General features: G+C 42.7%; 1 protein-coding gene across 2 annotated transcripts; it reads left to right on the forward strand.

Annotated features, from left to right (window-relative positions):
- Positions 1 to 3: 3 nt before the first annotated feature.
- On the forward strand, positions 4 to 22,363 carry LOC111851633 (equilibrative nucleoside transporter 2-like). Of its 2 annotated transcripts, XM_023826709.2 has the most exons (13): positions 6 to 311; positions 8,283 to 8,337; positions 8,437 to 8,518; positions 9,207 to 9,352; positions 11,492 to 11,631; positions 11,732 to 11,866; positions 11,970 to 12,067; positions 12,235 to 12,307; positions 16,667 to 16,830; positions 17,658 to 17,760; positions 17,863 to 17,948; positions 18,057 to 18,256; positions 18,624 to 22,363. In XM_023826709.2, exons 2-13 carry the CDS (start codon positions 8,306 to 8,308, stop codon positions 18,751 to 18,753), a joined length of 1,389 nt encoding a protein of 462 aa, XP_023682477.1. In that variant the 5' UTR covers positions 6 to 311; positions 8,283 to 8,305; the 3' UTR covers positions 18,754 to 22,363. The 2 variants fall into 2 exon arrangements, with proteins under 2 accessions (XP_072573266.1, XP_023682477.1); XM_072717165.1 differs by lacking the exons at positions 8,437 to 8,518; positions 9,207 to 9,352 and having other exon boundaries at positions 4 to 311.
- Positions 22,364 to 26,760: the final 4,397 nt, after the last annotated feature.

Here is a 26,760-nt window from a genome sequence, read left to right on the forward strand (position 1 = left end):
ATACTGTTCATTCTGTCCATTCATCACCGATTTTCCATACCCATTTATTTGAATAACGGAAGTTACATCGATCGTATATCAAAAGCATACAGCATTAATTTCAAAAGCACCTTCCATCGTCTGGACTGAAAGATTATCAGATAAATTGCCACACATCACTTCATGGGAAATAAACAGACATGCAGCTTTAAATGATAAACAGCCACGTCGGGTACATGTGCTGAATGGACGTGTCGACGTTTCGGGAAATGTGGATGTGATGTTGAAACGAAAGGTGTACACATAACATTTTTGGGAGGTTCTTCGTGAAGGTTAGTACTGTTTGCGTTTATTTAATTAATGCTAGCTGATCAGTAATGCTGTATTAGCACCGTCACTGTAAACATGGCCGATTAAACTGTACCCACTTTTATTCATTTCCGTATTTAAAGGTGATCGAGGTGATCATGATATGTTACGAACCGAGACGTCTATTTACATTTCAGTAAAATTATACGCATCAGTGATACACGTTAATCATTAATCGCCGAGTTTTATGTCGCATCAGATTTTATATATAATCTTATTTTAGTTTACTGCCGTTTTCGATTGTCAGTTTTACAAACTTCCTCGAAAGTCGACACTCAGTTCAGGAGATCGACACAGCAGACGCCCTTCCTAAAGTTTTGTCTGGAGACCTACTTTGGGGTATTTTACCCCAGCCATTTAGCTTCGTATTGATGTTATCAGAATGTTTTCCGAAGAAATGCTAATTTTAGCGCAGCTCTTCATAATCAGCGCGAACAGTTGAGACGCCTTTAAGTCGTCTCTTCTTCCCGTTTTAGACCTCAGAATAAGGTTAATTAGATAAACAAACCGTGGCCGGTGCCCGTAAAACAAAGGCGCTTTGCCGATACACGGCCAACCTATCCGTGCTCAAAATGTGTGGCGCACACATAGACATAACATTACGGTGTCAGATCGCGCATAGCTAAATGGTTCAAGATTTATTGTTATGTGTATGAAGTACAGGATCAGGATGTACTAAAATGCAATGAAATTCTTACTTGCATATACAGAGATTTAGCAAAGAAAATGTAAATACGAGACCGAAATAGACGGAAAGACAGTCAGACAAATAAACGAACAAACAAACAAATAAAAATGGCAGCAGTATGACAAGTAGCAGTAATAGGGTATATTGATGGGTATGATATGAATAATATCAACAGTATAAATAGAGTCTAATGTCAGACTCTAAGCAGTGGCAAATTATTTCCATTAAATCTTTGAGACTTGTGTGATCTGTTGCGCATTTTACTGAAGTAATTTTATTAAATCAAACCTAATTTCTGTTTGGATCATTATTTTTTAAATATTTGCTACTTGGTGGTTTGGAATTTATGCATGTACTGAATGCAGTACTGCAGATCCTTGGAATGCAACAGAAATGCAATTTGCATCAAGTACTGTATATTGCAAGCAAATATAGTTGAAAACATGTTTAAAAGACTTCCAAAACAGTCAATGTTCTACATTATTACCATTCAAAATTTGGTGAACTTTTCCTGTACCACTGTCAAGTAAGCAAACTTTAAAATCATCATATTTTTAAATTGCTTGAGATAATTTACACATAAGCGTAATTTGACAGGCCATTTCTCAGCATTTTCCCACAATGCATGAAGAAGTCTTCTACTTTCATTGAAGAGAAGAACACCAAGTGTTGTACTAGAAATAACCTATTACTCTTTCTGTGATGGCCAACTTGTAGATAGACATAAAACAAGACCAACAACATATTTTACTCTACCCAAAATGTAAATGTAATGTAGACATTAACTTGTGAAACATAAGAAAATCATTTTAAGTTGGACTAGGTGTAAATTATGTGCCATTACCGCATTTTATTTTGAAGTAAAACAGTAACAGTAAAATAGTTACTGTAAACCTAAAGCTCCATGTCATGTATCGTAGCACATGAACCGAGGAAACAGGCTAAGGACATCAAAGCTGTAGCAAAAAGGGATTGAATGGGCCAACGGAGAGGCATCCAGAGACAAAGCACATAACACGATATACTACACTACAATGGCAGAACTATGGAAACAAACTGACGTGGACTTAAATACACCAAACTAATAAGGACAACTCAAAACAACAACATCAACAAATTTATTTTTGTATAGCGCATTATCACAACATTACATTATCTCAAAGCGCTTTACAGCATCCCCACCCAAAGCCCCCAGTGAGTAAGCCATAGGTCGACAGTGGCAAGGAAAAACTCCCTAGAAGGAAGAAACCTTGGGAGGGACCAGACTCAAAGGGGGAGCCCATCCTCCAGGGGCCGGCAGGGAGAGTCAAATACAGTTAAATCTGAGACACAAACGGGGAGCAGGGGATAGATGGCAAGTCGGTGCCACAGCTCCCTCCAATCGCCAGGCAGCCAGAAGGCAGGGAGCGGGTCATACATGGAAGATGACACAGGCAGAACGGTGAGCTGGATGCACAGACGTCATTGGTAGTGGCAACGTCACATGTAGCAGGGTGTGCTGGACATCTTGATAGATTGAGGTCTCCAGGCAGCACCCCCCAGGAGAAGTAGGGGAAATAAATGCAATTAGTCAAAGTAAGGGAGACTATAGGCAGTGCTAAAAGGTAGATGAGTGCAATATGAAGTGCAATGCTCCGGCAGATATGGCTATGGCAGCATAAGTAGTAGGGAGAGGCAGGTGGGAATGCAGGCATGGGGAGTCCCTGAAATGTCAGCACTCCAATCCCACAAGCAATTGTGAAGCTAGAGTGACAGCACTGTCAATTCAGTTTATCCAAAGCCAATGGCACTGATCCCCACCCAGCTCTACACCTCACACTATAGGTTTAACTGGGAGTGAGAAGCTAGCTAGAACTAGAACTAGTGTCCCTTTAAGCTAAACTAAATAGGTGTGTTTTTAGTCTAGACTTGAATATTGAGAGTGAGCCTGAAACCCGCACATCCAGTGGAAGACCATTCCACAGCTGAGGAACCCTATCGGAGAAAGCTCTGCAGCCTGCCGTAGCTCTTTCTACCCTAGGTACTAACAGATATTCCGCACCTTGAGACCGAAGCAAGTGTGGGGGATTGTATGTGGTCAGCAGATCACTAAGGTATTCTGGTGCAAGGCCATTCAGTGCTTTATAGGTTAATAGCAGTATTTTATAGTCAATCCGAGACTTAACTGGTAACCAATGAAGGGAGGATAAGACTGGTGTGATGTGATCAAATTTCTTAGTGTTTGTGAGAACTCTGGCTGCTGCATTCTGTACCAGCTGAGGTTTATGTAAGGAACCAGACAGGCAACCAGAAAGGAGGGCATTACAGTAGTCAACAACAGCTGCTAAACACTGGGAATCCACATGAGGTTAACGAGGGGGGCGTGGCACAGGAGGATCGGCATGATCAGGGTGTGTCAGAACCCCCCCCAAAAGGCACGCACACCGGGTGCGCCCCAGGGGAGCGGAGGAATGGGCCCGGGGACACAGGACCTGGAAGACGAAAGCAAAAAAAATCAACAGGGCACAGGGAACACACACACACAGAACAGGCACAAAGAGAACAACTCCTACAGCAAACAAACCACAGGGAACGCAGACAGATACAGAGGCGCCGCAGGTGGAACTGGAGGCGATTGCCGAGCCGAAGCCAGGGGGACTGAAGGCGACTGCCGAGCTGGAGCCAGAGGCCCCACAGGCGACCGCCGAACCACAGCCAGGGGAAGCTAAGGCAAGCCAGGGGGCAGGGTGGGCAGGACCCGACCCCGGCGCATGTGTCCCCTCCCTTTCTGGGAGACTGAGAGGCGGGGACCCAGCTGGGATCTGCCATGCTGGGGTGATGGTGGAGGAGTCACTGGGGAGGTCAGGGTTATCCCTGAGGGGTCCCATTCAAGCTACTCCTCCATCTCCACTAAGGGAGGAGGAACGATGGTTTGACAGATCGGGACCTCTTCAGGGACTGGGACCAGGGGCACGGGAGTAGGGTCCAGGGGATCAGGGATGTCCTTGGGGAAGGGATCCGGGAACCGAGCAGGAACCTCGGGGAATGAAGCAGGAATCACTGGGGACAGGACATCAGCCGCCGGCTCAGGAACCACAGGAGACTGGGCAGGGACCTCTGGCGACGTAGCAGGAGGCGCAGGGACCTCGGGCGACAAAGCAGGAGGCGCAGGGACCTCGGGCGACGAAGCAGGAGGCGCAGGGACCTCGGGCGACGAAGCAGGAGGCAGAGCTGGAGCCGCAGGCATGGGAACCGTGGGGGGCACTGCAGGAGGCACAGGAACCACGGGGGCGTTGCAGGAACAGCCGGCACAGGAACCACGGGGGGCATTGCGAGAATAGCCGGCACAGGTACCACGGGGGGGCGGAGTCGGGGTTCGTGCCCCGGTAGCGGGCACCTTCCACTTCCGGAACCGGGGAACCCACGGGATAGCATCCCAAATGGAAAAAGGGCGTGCTGCCGATGTGGGCAGTGAAGCGGCGGGCGGATGGTCGGGACAGGCAGTATCGGGAGGGGATCTTTCCGACACCCGGCAGGGGAAGCAGTGGAGAGAGAGAGCCACCTGGCAGACCTCCTGTGCGTCTTCCTGCCTTTGTCCTGTGCGCTTTTTCTTCTTCCCGCTTACTGTTGCTGGTGGCGAAGTCTGGAGCACCTCTGGTAATTCCGCCAGTGGACCGTAAGCCAATCAACGGGCTGCGGCTTCCCATTTTAAGTTCGCCTCAGCCACCCCGTGTCTCAGCTGCCGCAAATTTTCATGTACAGTACCTGCCCGGCCAGGTGCGCATCTCCGGGCAGGGACATCTCTCGTCCCTGCACCGGTAGGCTAGAGCCCGAAGCAGGGGATCATCCCGGACTTAGGGCTGATCAAGCCAATGCATTATGCTGAGGTATTCCTCCTGCATCATCTGAGGTGTCTTCTTTGCGAGTTCTATCATGTATCATAGCACACAAACCAGGGAAACAGGCCAAGGACATCAAGGCTGGAGCAAAAAGGGATTTAATGGGCCAACGGAGAGGCATCCAGAGATAAAGCACATAACAATACGATACAATACACTACAATGACAGAACTGGAGAAACAAACTCTGACGTGGACTTAAATACAGCAAACTAATAAGGACAACTCAAAACAGTTAAACACTGGGAATCCACATGAGGTTAACGAGAGGGGCGTGGCACAGGAGGATCGGCACGATTGGGGTGTGACACCATATGCATTTTCTGTGAGCTACAAACATTACTGTAACATCCTAGTAGTTACACCCTTTTCTCTATTTATGGCCACACAGGGCACCTGACTGTAAATACATGTGAAGTGCACATGCCAACATTCAAAAATCTCAAATATGGGGCTTTATCACGGTGTTACACGAAAGTCTTTGTAAGATATTCTAAGATTGAAGTTGAATTTTATGAGCTGTGTTCGCCGCTCCATGTTCATAGAAGTGTGCTCAATACCTTGATTATCTTGTGCGAAAATGATTGTTGTGCCGGTGAGATGGTTCCACTAATTAGAATTTCCCAGCATGCTCACAAGTTGTGTAAATACCCCCTGTGTGTAGCTGTTGTAAATACTTGTGCTGTGTCTGCGCTTTATGTAAATGTGTTTGCCCAGATCTGTTCCAGTTACTTGTGTGTTTAGCTATACATGCGTGTATAGCTTGACCCCAGTGTATTACGTTTCTGAACCACAATTAATAAATGGATATGTATTTACTTGATGGATTGTGTTTTGTGTTTGCACGTATTGTGAAAAGAAGAAAAGCAATGAAATATTAAAACTAGTGTAAATAATGTCACGGAACACAACCAGAGGTATTTCTTCTGATTTTTCATACTGCGATCACCTATAACATTAAAATCACTGACATGTGAAGTGAATAACATTGATTATCTCGTTGCAGTGGCACCAGTCAAGGGTGCTATTATTGTCTATTATTGGGCAAGTGAACAGTCAGGTCTTGATGTTTATTGTATTAGAAGCAGGAAAAATGGGCAAGCATAAGGATCTGAGTGACTTTGATAAGGGCTAAAGAGCATCTCCAAAACAGCAGGTCTTCTGGGGTGTTCCCAGTATGTAGTGCTCAGTATCTACCAAAAATGGTCCACCCAGTGAACCAATGATGAGGTCATGGGTTCCCAAGGCTCACTGATATGCATGGGGAGTGAAGGCTAGCCCGTTTGGTCTGATCCCACAGGAGAGCTACTGCAGCACTAATTGCTGAAAACAATAATGCTGGCTATGATAGAAAGGTGTCAGAACACACAGTGTGTCACAGCTTGCTGCGTAATGGTCTGTGTAGCTGTAGACCGGTCAAAGTGCCCATGCTAACTCCTGTCCAATGCTGAAAACACCTACAGTGGACATGGAAGCATCAGAACTGGACCACAGAGCAGTGGCAGAAGGTGGCCTCCTCTGATTAGTCATGTTATCTGTTACTTCATGTAGACGGCCGGGTGTGTGTGCATCTTTTACCTGGGGAGGAAATGGCACCAGGATGCACTATATGGGAAGAAGGCAAGCTGGCAGAGGCAGTTGTGATGCTCTGGGCAATGTTCTGCTGGGAAACCTTGGGTCCTGGGTGGATGTTGTTTTGACACATACTACCTAACTAAACATTGTTACTGACCAAGTACCACCCTTCATGGCAACAGTATTTCACAATGGCAGTGGCCTCTTTCAGCAGGATAATGCACCTTGCCACACTGTAAAAATTGTTCAGCAGTGTTTGAGGAACATGAAAAAGAGTTCAAGGTCTTGACTTGGCCTCCAAATCCCCCAGATTACAATTCGATCAAGTATCTGTCGGATATACTGCAAAATCAAGTCCGATCCATGGAGGCCCCACCTCACAAAACACCAGACTTAATGGATCTGCTGCTACAGTCTTGGTGCCAGATACCACAGGACACCTTCAGATATCTTGTAGAGTCCATTCCTCCTCTGTTTTGGCAGCACAAGGAGGACGTACCCAATATTACGCAGGTGGTTTTTGTGATATGGCTGATCTATTTATATTATGCCCGATAGGTGTTTACATTTTTTAAATAAAATATGAAATGTAGCATTACTCTGTATAAAATGTTGCATTTTTGTGACCAGTTTTGATAAATGTAATCGTATGCTTAGTCTTTACATTGCGGGTTATAGGTGAAGAGAAGCATTCCAATGTACCTGTAACTTGTTCTTGTTCTGTGAGGCATCAGTGCTAACCACTGCAAGACTCTGCCACTATTAAAATAAATTGAATTGAACTGAATTGAATGGAATTATTTACACTATTTTTAATACAGTATTTCACTGTTTCTGAAACAGAAGCTAGCTAAATAGTTAGCCAGTTAGCGGCCTGAAACCCTGTACTACTGAAATGTTTTTTTAATATGAACTGACAAAATTTGTTATCTGCTGCTCTGGCGGGAGGGGGGAACTCAGCTGTATCTCACCTAGGGCCAGCACTGGGGACATTTATATGTGTTATATTAGTCAGTACAGAACACCGTGAAAAGGGTTGCCTTAATTCCTTCATCCAGAAAGTACACAAAAGGAGAAATTTTAATCTGATTTTTTTTAGGAGTTAATTCCTTATTTTCCTACACAGTGGAAAAGCATGCTTTTCAGCATGACACAATTAGCCATGACGCATAACTGTTGCAGCCCAGGTGTAGCTCATCCTTAGTACCTCAGCATCCTTCCTGGGGGTAGACACTGGGTCACTGCTGAGTCGCTGCTGTTTTGAATTTTTATTGTACAGTTCACTTGTTGCTCATTGGTTGTTGTAACAAAGAGTGTCACCATTCTGGTACAGTGAATAAAATGCTGCCAAAACAGCCATTCTATTTATGAGCTCCTCTTATTTCTTTAGAAAAATGTATCTAAATTACTTCCAATGAATATCTTAAGTTGTGATACTTGCAGTGTAACTAACAATTAATTTTGTATTTAGTGAAATAGCTACATTTTAATATAATTTCATGCTATAAGGTAACAATAATATAAAATTATTATAATATATCTACCAGTAGTTTTGTTTAGTGAATGTGTTGGGTCCATGTAAGTACTGTTTCTTATTTTAACTGAATTTAATTTGACTGATTTTTGCATCAACTCATGGTTCTTCTCTGTGTCACAATGATGAGGTCAAAGATTACTATTTTACTCTGCACATATGAATTAAATGTTCTTGCAAGGCTTGCCACTTTTTCTTGTGACAGTCAATCATTTTTGAAGTGGGTTGGAGATGAAGGTGTCGTTCTCTTTGTGTTCCAGGAATAGTGTTACACTGAGAGCCCATGGGGACCCCAGGAAACACGCCTGTGGACAGGTCAGCATGCAGCCTCCAGCACCCTCACTGGGAAATATAACCCAGACATGCAGTGTGATAGGAGCAGGTCCAGGTGATCTGACCTCTTTCCCTTGACAGGGGCTGCCTGATGGGCATCATTTTCTTTATCTTTGGACTGGGAACGCTTCTGCCATGGAACTTTTTCGTAACTGCTTTAATGGTATGTCCAATTTGAAGATAGTAAGTCAACATGGGAGAACATTTTTAAAAGAATTTGAGGAAGCACTTCTTTACACAGTGTGTAGTTAGAGTATGGAATAGTCTTCCTGCTAGTGTAGCGGAAGCTAAAACCCTGGGTTCCTTTAAATCAGAGCTAGATAAGATTTTAACGACTCTGAGCTATTAGTTAAGTTCTCCTCAAATATCTATATATATATATCTATGGGGAGCACGGTATGAGTTTGGAAAACTATTCTTACGACAGTTTAAAACCCTGGGTCCGACGTGCTGTATGACGTATGTCCTAAATCACAGCCTTTGCGATTTGCTAATCGCGTTGTTTTCAAATTTCGATTTGAAATCGATAAATCGTTCAGCCCTATGCTAGATACTTAAAACTTAGCTTGATTAGCAACAATAGTCTAATGAACCAACTAATAATCTTGTAATGCTGGAAATTATAATAAGTGTGGTTTTTCTGCATTTGGAACAAGTTTCAGATGACCGTTGAGTTTGGGAGGGATGGCCACTGGGAGACAGCCGATCAAGACTTATTGGTCCCGATTTCTGAACAGATATGCTAGCCTAGCTGAATGGATAGTTTCTGCATTAGCTGTTGACAGCAGTAATAGTTACAGCTTTAATGCAGTCTGTCTTTGAAGCTGATTAGTGTTGTTTCTATTTTGCAGTACTTTGAAAACCGACTTAACAAGTCTGAATGGAGCAATAGCACTGCCATTGTGCGCAAAGAGTACTACTTCAAAAACTGGATGACTCTGCTATCCCAGTTGCCACTGCTCCTGTTTACCCTGTTGAACTCCTTCCTGTATCAGTGGTATTTACACACTTCCTCCATCTTCCATAAGCACCGATGCAGTATTAGGTTACAGTAAACCTGGAGTCTATCTTATTCATTTTATTATTTTATATTTCATTTATCTACATTTATATATTTATTATTATATCTGAACTGATTTGATTGTTCATCAGTTTGGTCAACCTTGGTTATTTTAAATGTGCTTTATAAATGAAATTGACCTTGAACTTGACCTGTCAGGGCAAATTCCCACATTACATGAATCATCTTAGTGTAATCAATTCAATGTAATTAACCCACACAAACACTGGGGGTACCTGCAACTCTGAAAATAGAGCAGAACTGGGATTTGAACCCCCCATCTCTTGAGGTGTAATCCAGTGTGATATTAACATACTTTATCTGTTATATATCAGATCATTGCGTTCCTGGATGAGCTATACGTTATTGGCCTGAATATATGACGACCCCCCCACCAACTTTTTCCATAACTATTTCTGGAGGAAAGTTTTTGCAATACCATATCTTATCTTTACAAAGAAAAATACTTTCACTTTAAAAAGAACAAATAAGCAGATACCCATTTCACTGTTATAGAACAGCAACAGGCTACACATTATAATAAGTGTATCAAACAAAAAAACATTCCAATAAAGAAATGTATTATTTAGGGGGTAAATGATCGATAGTCAATATTAAAAACTCCACAACACAAGAAGGCGCAGAATGTTTTTCATGCAGCAGACCCACATAAAGAGGTCAAATAAAACATGTTGTGGTGAGTGCTTGAGCCATTTTAATAAAGGAGATGACAGCTTTTTTTAAAATGAAGGTTACTCCCTTTATTAATGGCCACTATCGGTTTAATACAAGCAGCAGGACAGACAGGGAATCCAACATTACAGGTATGACATTCACAATTAAAATGCATGAATGCACATATTAATTTAAAGACACTTATGGTGCAAAGCATGCCAGGAACTGCATAATTATTCCTGCTGACCAACCCTGTGACATCATATTATGTCAGCCAATCATGGACAGTGGGTGGGATTACTGCTCATACAACACTGTATCACTAAAATAATCTTGATTCTGTCAACTATGTTTGAAGTATGTGACCACTTTTAGCTGCATAATTAGTCCTGCTGACCAACCTTGCAATGTCACATTATGTCAGCTAATCATGGGCACTGCTCATACGACGTTGTATTGCTAAAACAACTTCAATTCCATCAACTCCATTTGAAGTATGTGGCCACCTTTAACCAGGAGGTGAATCATTTATACCATCTACTGTTGTATTTGTTTAATGACATTTGAATCCTAGGCCTTGAATATAAGACTTACCCAGTTTTTTGGATTTGCTTTTTTGGGGAAAAAAAACACCGTCTTATATTTGGGCTAATACAGTACATATGATTTTTGGACTGATCCACTGCTGTGGCCGATCCCCTTTGCACAATAAATCAAAAAGTATTTCACAGATTTTCCAACCTTTATGGACCTGTTCAAATTTTGAGACATTTTCAGACAAAATCCTCCAAAAATGAAGAAGACATTTGGCCTTGCGATCAAAATAACTCTAAAAGTTCTTTTTTCATCTTTTTCAAACCTTGCAGACATATAATGTATGGTTGAAGATATGGATCTGTTCAAATTTTGAGATAAATCACACCAAAACTGAAGCAACTCTGTTTAATGGTAGCAGAAGGAATTTTTATAAAATTGGGGTCAGTGTGTATCTGTATGAGTACATGGTAGTTACCATTGGTGTGTCTCTTACTGTTAGGTCAAGAAAAACGTTGGTTATAGCACAAATGATAAATACATTTTAATATTTATACGTATAAAGAATATTTGATAATATAAATGATATTTTAAAAACACAAAGATGTACAGTTAACCATCTAATTGGTGTGGAAAAAATATGCAAATTGGGATGTAAGTGGAATGTGCAATAAATGAATATAATCTCGGATTTAATGGATGGATGGATGAATATAATCTGTCACAACTAGCACTTGTTCTTGCTGTGTTTTGAATACCACAGTTGTTGAAATCCCACTAATTATAGGTGTCCCAAGAATTAGAAGTATATAGTTGCAGGACATGTAGTCTGTGTAGTGCAGTTTTGTTTGTTTTCTGAATATGCAGGGTTTCGGAAAAGGTTCGGATCGGTGGAAGTCTGGTCTTCATCCTTCTTTTCTTCATCCTCACTGCCGTTCTGGTCAAGGTACCCATGGAGGAGGACCAGTTCTTTTCAGTTACCATGGCAACCATCTGGTTCATTAACTGTGCGTTCTGCCTTCCCCATTTGCGAATGCAGCACAGTGTGTATAGTGGTGCTCTGTCTGTGCATGACTGTATTTATGACTATCATCTGTCTGTACCCAGCGTTCGGGGCGGTGATGCAGGGGAGTCTCTTTGGCCTGGTGGGCCTCCTCCCTCGAAAGTACAGCTCCATATTCATGAGCGGTCAGGGGCTGGCCGGTACCTTTGCTGCATTGGCCATGGTGCTGGCAATTGCAAGTGAGTACTGTCAGTTCAACAACAAACAAAAAATGAAGTTGCCAGAAAACAGGAAACACTACCCCAGATTCTTGCCTGTGTTTGTCTCCCTCTGTGTGAACAGGCAAAGCAGAGAGAGAGACAGCAGCACTAGGTTACTTCATCACTCCATGTGTGGGGACCCTAGTGAACCTTATGTGCTACGTCACGCTCCCACGTTTAGTGAGTAAGCCTATCACAGAGTCCTGAAGCCCTGTTCCCTATAGGTCCTCCCCAGTATCTCTGGCTAGACCCATGGATGTAGGGGTCATCACATTATGAAAAAGATCCTAAAGTCTAGCCAGTGGAAAGTGTTCTGAATAGTGTGTAGACATGTTTTATTTTTACAGGAGTTTGCCCAGTTCTACTTAAACAAGAAGATGAGCTATGAGCTGGAGGTCGCTGTGGAGCTGCTCCCCAGAGGTGAGTCCCAAATGGCTTTTGGCTGCTTTCCTGTTACCAGAAGCTCAGTGTTGTTCTATACACACTGGGTATCTGCCTGAAGCTGTGCAGACTCTGACATCTCTTACCTAAATTACATGTTGGTTTAGTTTCAATCTTATAAGAAAGCATTATGCTTCTTCATACCTTATGATATCATAACAGGTTTTCTTCTCTCCTGTGGGTCCACCTGCAAGGGGGGTGGGGGGGGGTGGGGGGGGCATGGAGGTCCGGTGCTATGTGGATTGGGTGGTAGTCAAAGGCAGGGGCCTTGACGTACTGATCCTTGGTTACTGAAAGTTGTTTTAGGAACATGGAACAAAATCTCTTTGGTGGGAAAGGAGCCTGAGCTGGTGGTAACAAGATACCATCTAGATATAGTCTGGCTTACCTCAATGCACAGCATGGGCTCTGGAACCAAGCTCCTAGAGAGGGCCTGGACTCTGTTCCACCTGCCCTGGGTTATAGGTGCTGGACAGGTGTGGGTCTACTTATAAGGAGCTTTCACACTGAACCTCCATAACCTGGTCCCTGTCTCAACCTGGAGCTTTTGTAGCTCCTGGCCACTGTTGTGTGTTGCTTTCACACTGCATAGCAGGAATATGTATGTAGGAATATATATATATATATATACTGTATATGCAAATGTAAAAACATCCGGCCATAGGAGGCAGCTAGTAAATATAAATACTTTGGATGAATAAGATAAATAAAAAGGATTATTATTATTGCACTGGTTTTTGTGATTACTGAAGACTGATATTGCCCTATCACTGTGCGAATTTAATGATGGTATTGGTGGGATAGGTGGGAGTGCAGTCATAGGTTTGAGTGAGGAGGAGACAGGAGTGATATCTAATGGACTGGGGCTGGTTTGTGAGGAAGTTTCTTACCCAGGTACAGGTTGTGGAGGGGTTTCGGTCCAGCAGTTTCCTCAGCAGGAAATCCGGGATGATTTATTAAAAACCGAGCTGTATTCTTTGAAGAGCATTCTTACATAGTTTCCAGGGTGTTTGAGGTAGTTCAGCACAGTGTGGAGGGCTGTGGTGATGGCATCATCAGTGGACCAGTTTGATCTGTAGGCAAGCTGGTTGGTATCGAAGGAGGGGCAAGGCAGGCCTTGATGTGATGTGTAGGAATTATTAGCTCAGGTAAATTTTAATATCTCCACCAATATGTTTGAATTAATTAAAGTTTAATTAATTATTATTTAATGCTGATTATTAATCAATTGTTATGCCGAATGGTCGGCTCCTCCAAACTCGATTGCGGTATCCCCGTGAGTCTGTTAATGTGAGACTTAAACGGGATTCACTAATTACCAGTATCACTTAGTAACCTGGGTTAGAAGGCTCGTCCACTGAGCTGCGTCACCAGGTAATGTAAACAATTGTTAGCGAAGCCCCCCTCACGGCCGATGAGAGAGAGTCTCGCGATGTTTCAGGCGAGTTTGAGGTTCAGAGCGTGTAGCAAGATCGCACAGAGGCAGGGACTTAGTGTGGAACACTCAATGACAGAGGCTAAAGTTGTGTAAAAGACATGCATTTATTCCTAGCTAACACTACAACTAACATAAGACAGACATTACACCTAACACAAACAACAAACACGAAATAACAGAATAAAACAAAGATGTAATTATGAAAATGCAATGACCGGATTTAAATGAGTAACCTTAAATGGGAAATACTGTTCTGCAAAGCAAGCACAGTTTGTGGAAACATGACCCTAAAGTCTTATAGCAGGTTAACAGAACAGCTTAAGTTGTTAGAATGAAAGGAAGTTGGTTTACTTGGTTGAAGAGTGGGGGGGGGGGGTCTTGGCAGTTGATGGCAGAGCTGCTGAGCTGATGGCACTCAGGAAGGCGCGGCGTTTGGAGCAGTGGAGTGGAGTCCCTTTAGATTCTCTCTCCTGGTGAAGCTTTGTCTTGGGTGCTGTTCTCTGTTCAGCTGGGCCTTCACCGGAGGGTTCTTGTGGGCTTCTCTTCTCCCAGGCTGATGGTCTTTTCTGCGCTTGATGATCTGTTTGCCCCGGCTGATGTTCTCCTTCGGGCTGGCGGTTATTCTCTGCGCCCCTTTGTTCTGAGGTGCTAGATTTTTATGGTCTAAAGTTCATGAATAGGGATGACCAGGAATTCGACTCCTGGCCCAATGGCTGGCCATCCATTTAGCGGGCTTTCGGAAGGGGGTCTGTATCAGTCCTTTTGGGATTTATGGCCCGACTGATTCTCCCTTTACTGATGATTTTCATTAAGCTGTTATAACTTTTGATACATCCACTTTTATGGTAATCACTGGCCAGATTTGGAATCAGGGGTGATTAACAATCAGTTTGACACCAAACATGCCATACCAGCTTCACAGGTACATACCTCATATCATCTGTATTAATTGATTAAACAATTCATTATTTTATCTATGTGACTGATTCACATCAGTGTAGGATACAGGTGTTTTGGGTTGCACCTCAACAGATGTTACACTTTGTGCATCAAATATTCATATTACAAACAGCACATCTTATCCATAGATAGGCGTGGCCGTTAGTTTGTGGTAATATCAATATAAGTTGCACATCTGGAAACAACATATTTTGTTTGGTGTGGCTTGTGCCAATTCATCTTCTCCAGAATGGATAAGATACACCTAAATTCAGTTCTTTTAACATAGCATGGTAGAAACAAAGAAACTTGGTAACCGTCCACCAAGATCAGATAAGGACCACAAAGGAATGTTGGAGGAGAAGGGGGGGGGTTTAACAAAGCAGACTCTCTAAAAGTTAGGACACATTGGTTACACTCACTTTCCAGATTCTTCTGGTATACCATGAGAACATACACACAATGGTAGCTATACCTATCTATTTATTTAAATTTATATGTGTTCAAGTGCAAAGGGGTGAAATAGGTGATACTCCGTGAACATGGTTATAAGGGTAGCACACAAAACACTAAGATTGTCTAAGGACACATACAAACATAACCTATCTGTATATTGAGACTAGTAGTCGTGAGTAAATCAATATACAGGGTATACAAAAGCCAAACTTAAATGAAATTTCCTTTAGGGTTTTGGTCTGTTGGGTGAGTGGTATGTAAGGCAGAGTGTATGTGGAGGGGGTTGTGTGCCAAGTCGAGGGACCCCTGTCCGTGAAGTCCACTCTGCTTGTCTGTAGGTCCATAAATCTTTGGGCAATAAAAGTTGGAGTGCTGGGCTCCCTTGTTATCTGTGTGTGTGTGTTTGTGTGTGTAACCCCCCTTTGGTGCCTCTCGTACCAGGCTCGGCCTTGTCTCAGGCCACCTGGAATTTAGGCCCTGTGTAATCATTGAGGCAGGTTATGTCAGACTTTTTTGGGATGGGGATAATTTTTGGTTTGGGACGGATTGGTTTGGCAGCTTGGAAACCAAACTGCTTAACAACATGGAGGAGAAACTAAGAACTGTCCCAATACCCTGAATTGGTCAATATCACATAAAAATAATTTCGAGACTTAATTCAGAAAAATTCTGCTTGGAGGTGTATTGGTGCAGAGATAAGGATACCAGATTGACTTTAGTACGCATATTTAGCAATGCACTTTTCAATCGAAAGGCAAGAGAGCAAAAGATTTTTTTTTTTGTGCAAACCAGCAATGTAACTCATTTTGTTTCAAGCCGAAAAACACTTTACAATTGCACTTATTTTTATGACAAGTGCTCTTTTGTTATGTAGTATTCACCCATCCAGTACCTTTCACAAGCGCTGTGTGGTTCTCCACTGTCTGTGTGAATGCAAAAGCGAATTAATCGCCTGCGCCGACCTGTTCACCACTTGCCATGAGATTGGACATTTCGGAGGGGCTCACACTAGAGTTGCTGCTCCTCCACATGAAAAGGAACCAGCTGAGGTGGATATCAGGGCTTCTGGGGGCCTTCCTGGGGTGGTGCTTCGAACATGGGAGGAGACCCCAGAGCAAACCAAGGACAAGCTGGATAGATTAAATCTCTCTCGGCCAGCTTGGGAACACCTTGGTATCCCTCCGGAGAAGCTGGAGGACGTTACTGGGGAGAGGAAGATTTGAACATCTCTACTAAGACTGCTGCCTTTGTTACCAGGAATAGGATGAGTGGATGGATGGAAATTCTGGTTTATTGCAGTCAGTTCAATACTGACGCAGAATCCTTCAGCCCACAGGAGCTGTGGCTGCATCACTTAGTTCAGTTCACCCTGAAATCATACACTTTTCAGTCGCAAAACTGAAAATAGATTAGCTATAATTAGCTTTAGCACTTTAACTATGCATAATGCAAAGGAAGAGAGCAGCATACAGTGGACTAAGAGGACCTTCTGTGATGTGTGGCAGAGGATGGGCAGGTGGAAGACTCCGTTCCATCCCTCCTGGTGGCTGACAGTGGTGCACCACACCCTGATGCCATAACATGTGACACACAGCAAACCCTGCTCACCCTGCAGCCGCTACAGACCAGCTGTGACAAGAAGTCTTCTGTTAAGGACATCTTGAAGAAGGTACCTAAAGGTCAACTTCTGTCCATCGCTCTTCAAACCGCATATCCGGTACAGGGTAGTGGGGTCCAGACAGTTAAAGTTCGGAAGTTGCATAGACTTAAGTTAAGTCATTGAAATAATTTTACCACTTCACAGATTTCATATTAGCAAACTATAATTTTTCTAAGTCTGTTAGAACATATATTTTGTGCAAGACAAAAATAATTATTCCAACAATTGTTTAGAGACATTATTTCACAATTCCAGTGGGTCAGAAGTTTACATACACTATGCCAGTATTTGATAGCATTCCATTTAATTGTTTGGCTTGGGTCAAATGTTTCGGGTATTCCAAGCAGTATAGGGTAGGGCCTCTCAACCGACCTGAAGACTGGTACCAGTCTGTGGCTCTGAAGCACTGGGGTTTTTGCAGAGGGGTTGCTTAATTTCCCAAAATAAACTATACATTTTTCAAAACGTTACAACCCCTCATCTTCATACCTTCTGTTTGCATCTGAAAAAAAATTAAAGTGATTAATCTTATGCGATCGCTGAATAATTCTCTAGTACATCAAAAAGCTGGGAATCCATACCACAGAGAACAATTATTATTTTTAAATAGTCACCACTTTCATTACTTTTCATTTAATTTTTACAGGAAACCTAAGAATGAATTCAGTAGTGTTGTAGTAAACATGTATTTAGCAAGTCATAGACAGAAAGTATGTAACATCTATAAATGCTGATGTAATCAAGCCAAAAATGTAAACCATGTGTTTATTTATGCCCCTGTCTTCGGCAGTCTTCCCCATTCAGGTGGCTGAGAGTCTCTCTCTCTCTCTCTGCAGATTTGGGTGATGGCATTCTGCGTGACATTTGTGTTCACAGTCACCCTGTCTGTGTTCCCTGCTGTCACCGCAGATGTGAAGACCAAATTTAGTGGGACCTGGGGTATGTCTGTACCTTGGAGAAAATCTTGTGACATGTCAGGTGTGGAACCTTCAGTCTGATGCTGATTCAACCTTCTCACTGCTTGATCACTCTCTACCTCAGAATCATACTTCACACCGGTATGCTGCTTCCTCACCTTTAATGTAATGGATTTCACTGGCCGGAGTCTAACCTTCTGCGTTAAGTGGGTGGGTGACCTTCGTCTAGGTTATAATCATGCATAGGTTGTCTGTGTCTGCTCAGATCAGCTAACTGGACAATCACAAACCCTCTCCTACCTCACATTTCCCACTCAGCCTCCCAAGGAGAGCCCCCTGTTCCCAGTGCTGGTGATAGCACGGCTGGCATTCATCCCATTGCTCATGCTTTGCAATGTGCCAGGCCACAGATACCTGCCAGTGCTCATCTCCCATGATGCAGCCTTCACTGTAATCATGATGCTCTTCTCCATCTCCAGTGGATACTGTATGTGTCTGTCTATGACCTACGCTCCACAGTGAGTTACCTTCATGGTCTACAGCTTCTACTTACGACGGGATATTTAAGGAATACAAATGGTTTTAGGAGTGATCCTCCACCACAGATACTTTCTTGTTGACATGTTGGCAAAAAGTGTTTGACAGATCTTCTTCAGACTTTGCTGAGATATTGTATAGGTAAAGATGACAAACTAATCAAATTTTGAGACAAATCACACCAAAAGAGCAAGTTGAGGGAGGATCAATAAAGTATCAATTATTATTATTATTTTTTTGGAGCGGTGGGGAGAGCATGTGGGGTGGGAGGGGTACAGATTGTAGGGTTCGGGGGTTTAAGAGTGGTCTCTTGTGTCTGTTCCTTTCTTACCCCCCTTCTGCCCCCAGGATGGTGGAGCCCAAAGATGGGGAGACCGCAGGAGCCCTGATGGCCTTCTTCCTGGCACTGGGTCTGTCTCTGGGGGCAGCATTGTCCTTCCCGCTGCGAGGCCTGTTGTATTTGTCTCGCTCGGAGTAGGAGCACCCAGGTGTTTGTCAGCGCCCGCCCCCCCCCTCCACTTCTGCCCACTTAGCTTCCACCCACACAATGGAACAGAAACAGAAAAACAGAAAAGGCAGCTAGGGGGGGTTCCGGTGACGTCACCACCTAGAATGGCAGCCTAGAGGAATAGCTCCTCCGGTAATAATATATTCTTCGCCTCATAATATAGTCAAATATAAAATTACTCGATAACAGTTGATTTGATAAGTGAGGCCAGAATGGAGAAAAGGGATGGAAATAAAAAAGACACAACTGATGAGTCGTTAAGTGCAGAAAATACGACGAGCGGTGATGGGGCTAATGCTAACTCCCCTCAGGACATAGCAAGCTTAGCGAAAGTGTTGGAAGAGATACGGGACTTTCGGAAAGACACAAAACAACAATTAAACGATATTAAAACTGAGCTCGCTACTGTTAATCATAAGATAGGGGAGGTGGAGACGCGAATAGAAAAAGTGGAAGACCGTGTTGAAAATATGGAGCAAGTGCTAAGCAAGATGATAAAAGTGATGAAATAGCAAGAAAGCAAACTACTTGATCAGGAAGGGAGATCTCGACGGAAGAATATGAGGGTATACAATATTCCAGAAGGAACGGAGGGGTCGTCTACGGAAAAATTTGTGGAAAAGCTATTACGGGACACGCTGGAAATTCCCCCAACCACTGATCTCGGCATTGAGAGTGCGCACCGGGTGCTCGGCCCGAGGACTTCCGAGGACAGAAACGATAAGCCGCGGTCCATTGTGATTAGATTTCTCTACTACAAAATCAAAGACGAGATTTTACGCAAAGCTTGGGGAAAGAAGAGGGTGTTGATGAATGAGAGACTAATATATTTCGATCACGACTATTCTCCTGCAGTCTTACAAAAACGTAGGGACTACTTTGAAGCAAAGTGCGTGTTAAAGGAGAGAAATATTCGATTCCAAACTCCGTTCCCTGCTAAACTACGAGTCTTCTACAAAGAAGGGATAAAGCTGTACCACACGGCGGAAGAGGCGACAACAGATATGAAAGATAGAGGTCTGCCCGTCAGCGTAATTGCACCGAGAGAAAGCCTGGCTGAACAGCTGTCCCGCACAGCCTGGAACATAGTGGACAGAGCAGGTTAACAGGGAAGGAGAGAGGAGCGAGAGCGAGGCATCAGAGAGAGACTGCGAGGTTTCAGAAGACATACCTCACCTCACCCAGAGGAGTCATGATTTACTAATCTCAGAGAGCTGGTGGGCTAAATAGAACTTTACATACGGAGCACATCGTCAACACTCTAAATCAATTTGAACAGTTATCACCGGACTCCCCCAAACTCATTTTGGGAGACTTCAATCACTGTTCGCTTGACAAGTCCCTCAAAGGATTCTATCAGTACATCACATGTACCACCCGCATGGGGAAGATTCTGGACAAATGCTATGGTTCAGTCCAGGATGCATACAGATCTATTCCCCTTCCCCCTCTCGGCTCGGCTGATCATCATACATCTCCTTCTGCGTTGACAATATCATCCCATCAAAAACAGTCACCATCTTTCCCAACAATAAACCTTGGATCACCAAAGAGCTCAAGGAAATACTAAACAAAAAGAAAAGGATTTTCTTTACTGGCTCTGAATCAGACAAGAAGGAAATCAACAGAGAAGTCAAACTAGCAATTAAAATGGCAAAACTGAAGTATAAAAACAAAGTGGAGCAGAATTTTTTAGAGGGGAACCTTCGCTCTGCTTGGCAGGGACTGAAAACCATGGCCTCTGTGAACACAGCTGTCTTCAGTCCCAGAACCATCCATGTGGAGGGCAGCAGTGCCACATCCCTCCCTGATGACCTCAACTCCTTTTACACCAGGTTTGAGTCAGACAACTCCACTCAGCTCCAGAGTTTAAGATCCTCACTTAAATCAGACAACTCTGCATTCACCTTCAACACTCTGGATGTAGTTAATGCCCTTAAGAGGACTACAGAGAGAAGCGCACCCGGCCCAGACATCTGCAGCCGAGTCCTGCGGCACTGTGCTCAGCAACTAGGTGGCGTATTCCAGACCTTGTTCCAGAGCTCTATGGACAGCAGCATAGTACCCTGCCTCTGGAAACATTCCACAGTTATCCCCATTCCCAAAAAAAGTATAACCAAAGCTCTGAATGATCTTCGGCCCTTGGCTCTCACCTCTCTAGTGATGAAAGCCATGGAGAGGGTCATAAAACAGCACATCTTCAGAACAACTAACCCCCATATGGACCTGCTTCAATTTGCATATCGCACAGACAGAGGTGTTGAAGACGCAAAATCATTCATTATAGACACCATGCATAAACATCTGGAGCAGCCTAACTCATCAGTTAGACTCTTGTTTGCTGACTTTTCCTCAGCTTTCAACACTCTGCAACCCCACATCCTGGCTACTAAACTCTCATTCAACTTTCATCTGGACAACCAGTTAATCCTGTGGATATTGGACTTTCTGACCAACAGATCACAGAGAGTACTGGTAAACAATACTCTCTCTGACCTTCGTTACACCCCTACCGGGTCACCCCAAGGATGCATGCTGTCTCCTCTGCTCTTCATCTTATACACGGATGACTGCAGAACCACACAGCCCAACTGCCATCTGGTGAAGTACGCTGATGACTCTGCTGTCAGGCCCCTCACACAACCATGGTCAGGCTCTGCAGAAGTTTGCGGACTGGTGTGACACCTCATGTCTGGAACTAAACGTCAGTAAAACCAAGGAGATGGTGGTGACTTACACCAACAAACAGAGGGACCTGGCTGCAGCAGTTACCACCATCATCCATGGTAAACCAGTGGAGCTAGTCCAGGAGTATAAATATCTGGGCACCATCTTTGACCATCTGCTGAAATTCTCCTCCAACACAGAGGAGATTCTCAGGAAGTGTCATCAGCGGCAATACCTCCTTAGGAAACTGAATTCCTTTGGAGTCAGGAAAGACATTTTACGGTCCTTTTACTATTCCTTCATAGAGAATGTCATCTCATTCTTCATCAGCTGCTGGTTCCATTCCACCAGCACACAGCACAGAAATCGGCTACAGAGCACTGTCAACGTGTGTTCTAAGATTACTGGTCTGCCCTTGAGATCTTTATCACACATCTGTGACCAGCAGACACACAGGCTAGCACTCAAGATCATTAAAGAACCCTCACACCCGCTGAACTCTGCCTTTGAGTGGCTCCCCTCCAAACGCCGGCTCCGTTGTCCCGGTTGCAGGACACAGAGGAGGAGAGCCACCTTTGTTCCTAAAGCTGTCCTTCTTTTGAACTCCTGACACCCCCCCAAACCCACCATTATCACCTCACACTCCCATCTGCCCCTCCCCCTTACAATCCAGACCTCCTCAGATCTGAGTCTCTCACTCCCCCCCCCCCCCCCCACTTTTTTTTCCAATTTCATCATCATGCATATTATTGCCTCTGTACTTTTAGTCATTTATTATGTTCATAGTTTATTGTGTGTCTGTGTGTCATCTGTTGCGTCTAATGTTACTACCGTTATTTGTGTGCGTTGCTCCTCTATGCCTTTTAAATTGCCCCTCGGGGACAAATAAAGTTTTTTGAAATTGAAATTGAAATTGAAATACAACGAGCAATTTTCGTCCGAATATATAATTGAAATGTGTTTAAACTAGCTTTTTTTTTTCTTTGCGTTTGTCCTCTTTTTCCCAACTGAAACAAGAAAATATATAAAGGAGGAATAGGGACTTTTTTCATGTTCGCTTCAAATTGTTTTAGTTACTATTTCATGGGCTGTAGTGGGGGCCCCTTGCCAAAAGGTGGGATAGATTTCCCCCCATTGCTAGACTTTATTTCTAGCTTTGTTCAGGGTCAGTTGTTTAAGACCCCTGCCTTGGAACCATACCATTCTAGTTCGATTTTTCATGTGATTTTTTTTGTTAATTGTTTAGGGAGTAGATCAGTTAAGCTTGGTTTTGTTAATTCTAGTCATATACTGATGGATAACATATGGCCAGAGATCAGGTAAAGTTTATTTCTTTTAATGTGAATGGGCTATTAAATCCGATTAAACGCAGTAAAATTCTATCTAAAATGAAGAAAGAACAGGCCCATGTTGTATATCTTCAGGAAACTCATTTAAATGATGAGGAACATAACAAATTAGAGAGAATGGGTTTTATTAATGTAGGTTTTTCTTCGTACAAATCAGGGCATAGGAGGGGAGTTGCTATTCTTATTTCGAACAAATTAAATTTTGAAAAAACATTTGAAATTTGTGATAAAGAGGGTAGATATATTATGATAAGGGGCAATATAGATGGAAATCCAGTTACTCTATTAAATATATATGCACCCCCAGGAAGTGATATTAGTTTTTTTTTAAAAATCATTAGAATCGTGATGACAGAAATGGAAGGTCTGTTACAGTTTTTCTCGATTGCTTAAACACACTTCTTGAAACTATGCCTCATATTCTCAAAACAGTAAACACAAATCCATAACGTCTCACCCAATTTCCCAGACATCGTATTTTCAGGTCAAAATGAAGCTCTACACTCAAAACCATTCACTGTTGCTGAAAAACCAAACTTTGCCCACAGACATCACACACAAGGCCTCAAAAACACACACACTACAACATAGTCTTACACATTGGTGCAATAAATTAAAAACAATATTGCCAAAACTGGCAAGTTATGTTGCTTGTGGTTCTTCCCCTCAAAAATCTTTTCACACGATGAACACAAAAGACGCAACCAATGTATATACAGTGACACATTTTTATTCATGTACTATACAGTACAACACACACCAAAAACATTATTCCACCTCAGCATCCTGTCTTTGGTCTGGGTCAGGCCAGAGAATCTCATCCACATCACAGGCTATATTGGCCCTAGCCAGGCAGCGGGGGTAAAATCCTCATGCATGCCTGATCCACCCCTGGCATGCATCTACTGATATGTCTAGGCAGGCTTCTTCTATGGCCTGGAGGAGGTGAACACGGACATAAGGTTCTGTCGTACACTTTCCACCGCCATGCCGAAAATAACTCCTCTATCGGGTTTAGAAAGGGAGAGTATGCAGGCAGAAAGATGTTAGAAAACCTTGGGTAATTGGTAAACCAGTCATGAACCAGAGCAGCGCGATGGAAGCTGACGTTATCCAGCCTCACTACAACAACGTAGTGAGGCTGCTCTGGCTGTGCTGGTTCCCTGTAGTCCAGCTGGAACATATGCTGTCTTAGACCATCAAGAAAAGCAAGGAGAAGCATAGTGTTATACAGTAGGGTCCTAGAATGGCATGGCGGTGGAGTCCCCCTCGTTGGCTGATGGCTGCGCACATAGTGACATTCCCTCCACGCTGACTAGGGACATTTACAATAGCCCAATGGCCAATTATGTTCCTCCACCTCCTCCTCCACCTCGTCCTCCCTGATGTCCTGGACCTCCTTCTACTCCTCTTCCTCGACCTCCTCCTTTGCATCTCTTTGGATCCATTGTTTCAAACCTGAATGAGCTGACTTTGGCCCTTTTATCTATCCATCAAAGTTTCTGATTGGTGTGTGATAAATTTTGACTCCTAGTGTTTCCACTTGGTTAATTGTGTGCTAACTGAGCTTAAACTCTGCTGACTTAAGTTAACATTATTGAATGCTAGTGCTTTCTAAATGACCACATGGTATAAGCACTGAAAAATGTAGGGATTTCTGTGTAGAGTTTTGCAGTAACAGTTCACCAAATTTGACTCATGTGTTAAAGCAGGGGAATAGTGTTTATAGTTCAGGGAAATGGGTGTGCTTTTTGAAAAATAGCATTATGGTTTTGAAATTTTAGTTCAAAAGATTGGTTATAGTGTTTTAGCAATCGAGAAAAACTGTAATAGGAGGGGGGATTTAAATATACAATTACAACCAAAATTGGACTCTTCCAGGGGAAAAAACCTTATAACAAAGTCTTTAAACAAAAAAGTTTGTAGACTTTTTGAGGAGGTGGATCTAATTGATATATGGAGAGACCTTTTTCCTAATAGGAGGGACTATACCATTACTCTGCCCCTCACTCCCTTTATACAAGAATAGATTACTTCATAACATTCGAAAAGGATAAAGATAAAATAGATACCTGCGGAATTGGAACAATAGATTTAAGTGACCATGCACCTATTTACTTATTGGTTAACTTTAATTTACAACCAAAGAATACTACATGGAAGTTAAATTCAAGTCTTTTCAATGACCAACATTTTAAGGAGCAAATTAACCAAGAGATTAATCTCTTTTTAAAATTCAATGATAATGGGGAGGTATCGCCTCCTATTCTGTGGGATACTTTGAAGGCAGTATTAAGAGGGAAAATTATATCAATAAGCTCTTACAAGAAAAAGATGAGGAATAAAAAATTAGAGGAACTACAATGTAAGTTGAACAAATTAGAAAAGATACATAAGGTGAGTTTGGCACAAGATATTTTTGAGCAAATTAGGGAAATTAGGTATGAAATTAATAGTTTGAGCACACAAGAAATCAGGAAAAAGTTAATGTTTTTGAAACAGAGGCATTATGAAAGTGGATCCAAATCAATGAAAATATTGGCATGGAAGCTAAGAAAAAGGATAGCAAACAATACAATTCATAGAATCAGAGATCCAAAAACAAAAGAGATTAGACATAAGCTACATGAAATACATGAAGCTTTTGAAATGTTTTATAGAACTCTGTATTCTGCAATTCCAGGGGGAAACATAACGCAAATTGATACCTTTTTAAATGCTCTAAAATTGCCTACAGTAAGTGAAGAACAAAACAGACTAATGACATCTGATATAAGCGAAAAGGAATTAAAAATTGCAATTACAGTTTTTCTCGATTGCTAAAACACTAAACCCTATTGTCTGAACCAAATTCTCAGTTGCCTGAACCCACTTATTGAATCAGTCACTCTTTTGGCAAAACCATAAGCATTTTTCACCTGTTTAGACACATCTTGTCAACACATTGTCATTGTGATGCACCTGTGTTGCATAATGGTGAGCACAGGTGGCAAAAGTCAAACACAATTAAAGCTCAGATGTCACCGGTTGAACACAACAACTCAAAATTTATCACACTTGTGGCTAATGATGTGAGGGTACATATAAGCCAGAGCACTGGTTTGTGAGGCACTACAATGGATAGAAATCTAAGAAGAGGAGTTCGTGTGAGAGGAGGTCGAGCAGGTCAAGGTGGCCGAGGTGGTCAGCGAGGACAAAGAACAGTAATATCTGATGAAATCAGAGCTACTGTGATTGACCATGTTCTTGTCCATGGTATGACAATGAAGGAGGCCGGACTAAGGGTACAACCAAACATCAGTAGATTCACTGTGTCTACCATAATCCGAAGATTTAGAGAAGAGAACAGGTAGTTACCTTTTTTGACATTATAGTATGTAAATGTTGACAACAATGTACAATGAAACTTTACAATGACTGTACTATATACTGTACCACAGTAAACATGTTTCAGTACATCACTGTGCCAGTGTACTGTAGTATTGTAATGGAGAGTTAGTCTGACTGTTTGTAGGCCTATTCCATGTATGTATTTTTGTAAGTGCATGTTCTCTTTTTATAGAATTGAAAGACTGCCACATGGGGGTGGTAGGACAGGGTAAATCTCCTGCAAGCCATAGAACTGGCCTGTGGTGACATGGGTGTGGAGGCATGTCAAGCCTGGATACGGCATGACAGGGGTTTTTTCCCCCGTTGCCTGGCCAGAGAAAATGTGGCCTGTGATGTAGATGAAGTCCTGTGGCCTGACCCAGTACGGAGAAATGATGCTGTGGCGGAGTAATGCACTTCTTTTCTTTGTACTTCATTTGTATATTTTTGTGCTTTATTTTTACGTACAAATGCTACATGTAAATGCACAGGATTTCTGTTTTTTTGCAAATTCTTTTTTCTATGTACAAGTGTTAAAAATGCCCAGGTATTTTGTTTTGCAACATGCATTTAGCCTAAATAAACATTTATT

Source organism: Paramormyrops kingsleyae, chromosome 10 (assembly GCF_048594095.1).
Source record: "Paramormyrops kingsleyae isolate MSU_618 chromosome 10, PKINGS_0.4, whole genome shotgun sequence".
NCBI classification, from domain to species: domain Eukaryota; kingdom Metazoa; phylum Chordata; class Actinopteri; order Osteoglossiformes; family Mormyridae; genus Paramormyrops; species Paramormyrops kingsleyae.

Excerpts from the sequence above, each read along its gene's own strand:
- LOC111851633 (XM_023826709.2), top strand. The coding sequence starts at position 8,306 with ATGGGGACCCCAGGAAACACGCCTGTGGACAG. Across the intron at positions 8,519-9,206 it reads TTTTCGTAACTGCTTTAATG|TACTTTGAAAACCGACTTAA; the intron begins GTATGTCCAATT and ends TCTATTTTGCAG. Across the intron at positions 18,257-18,623 it reads TCTATGACCTACGCTCCACA|GATGGTGGAGCCCAAAGATG; the intron begins GTGAGTTACCTT and ends TTCTGCCCCCAG.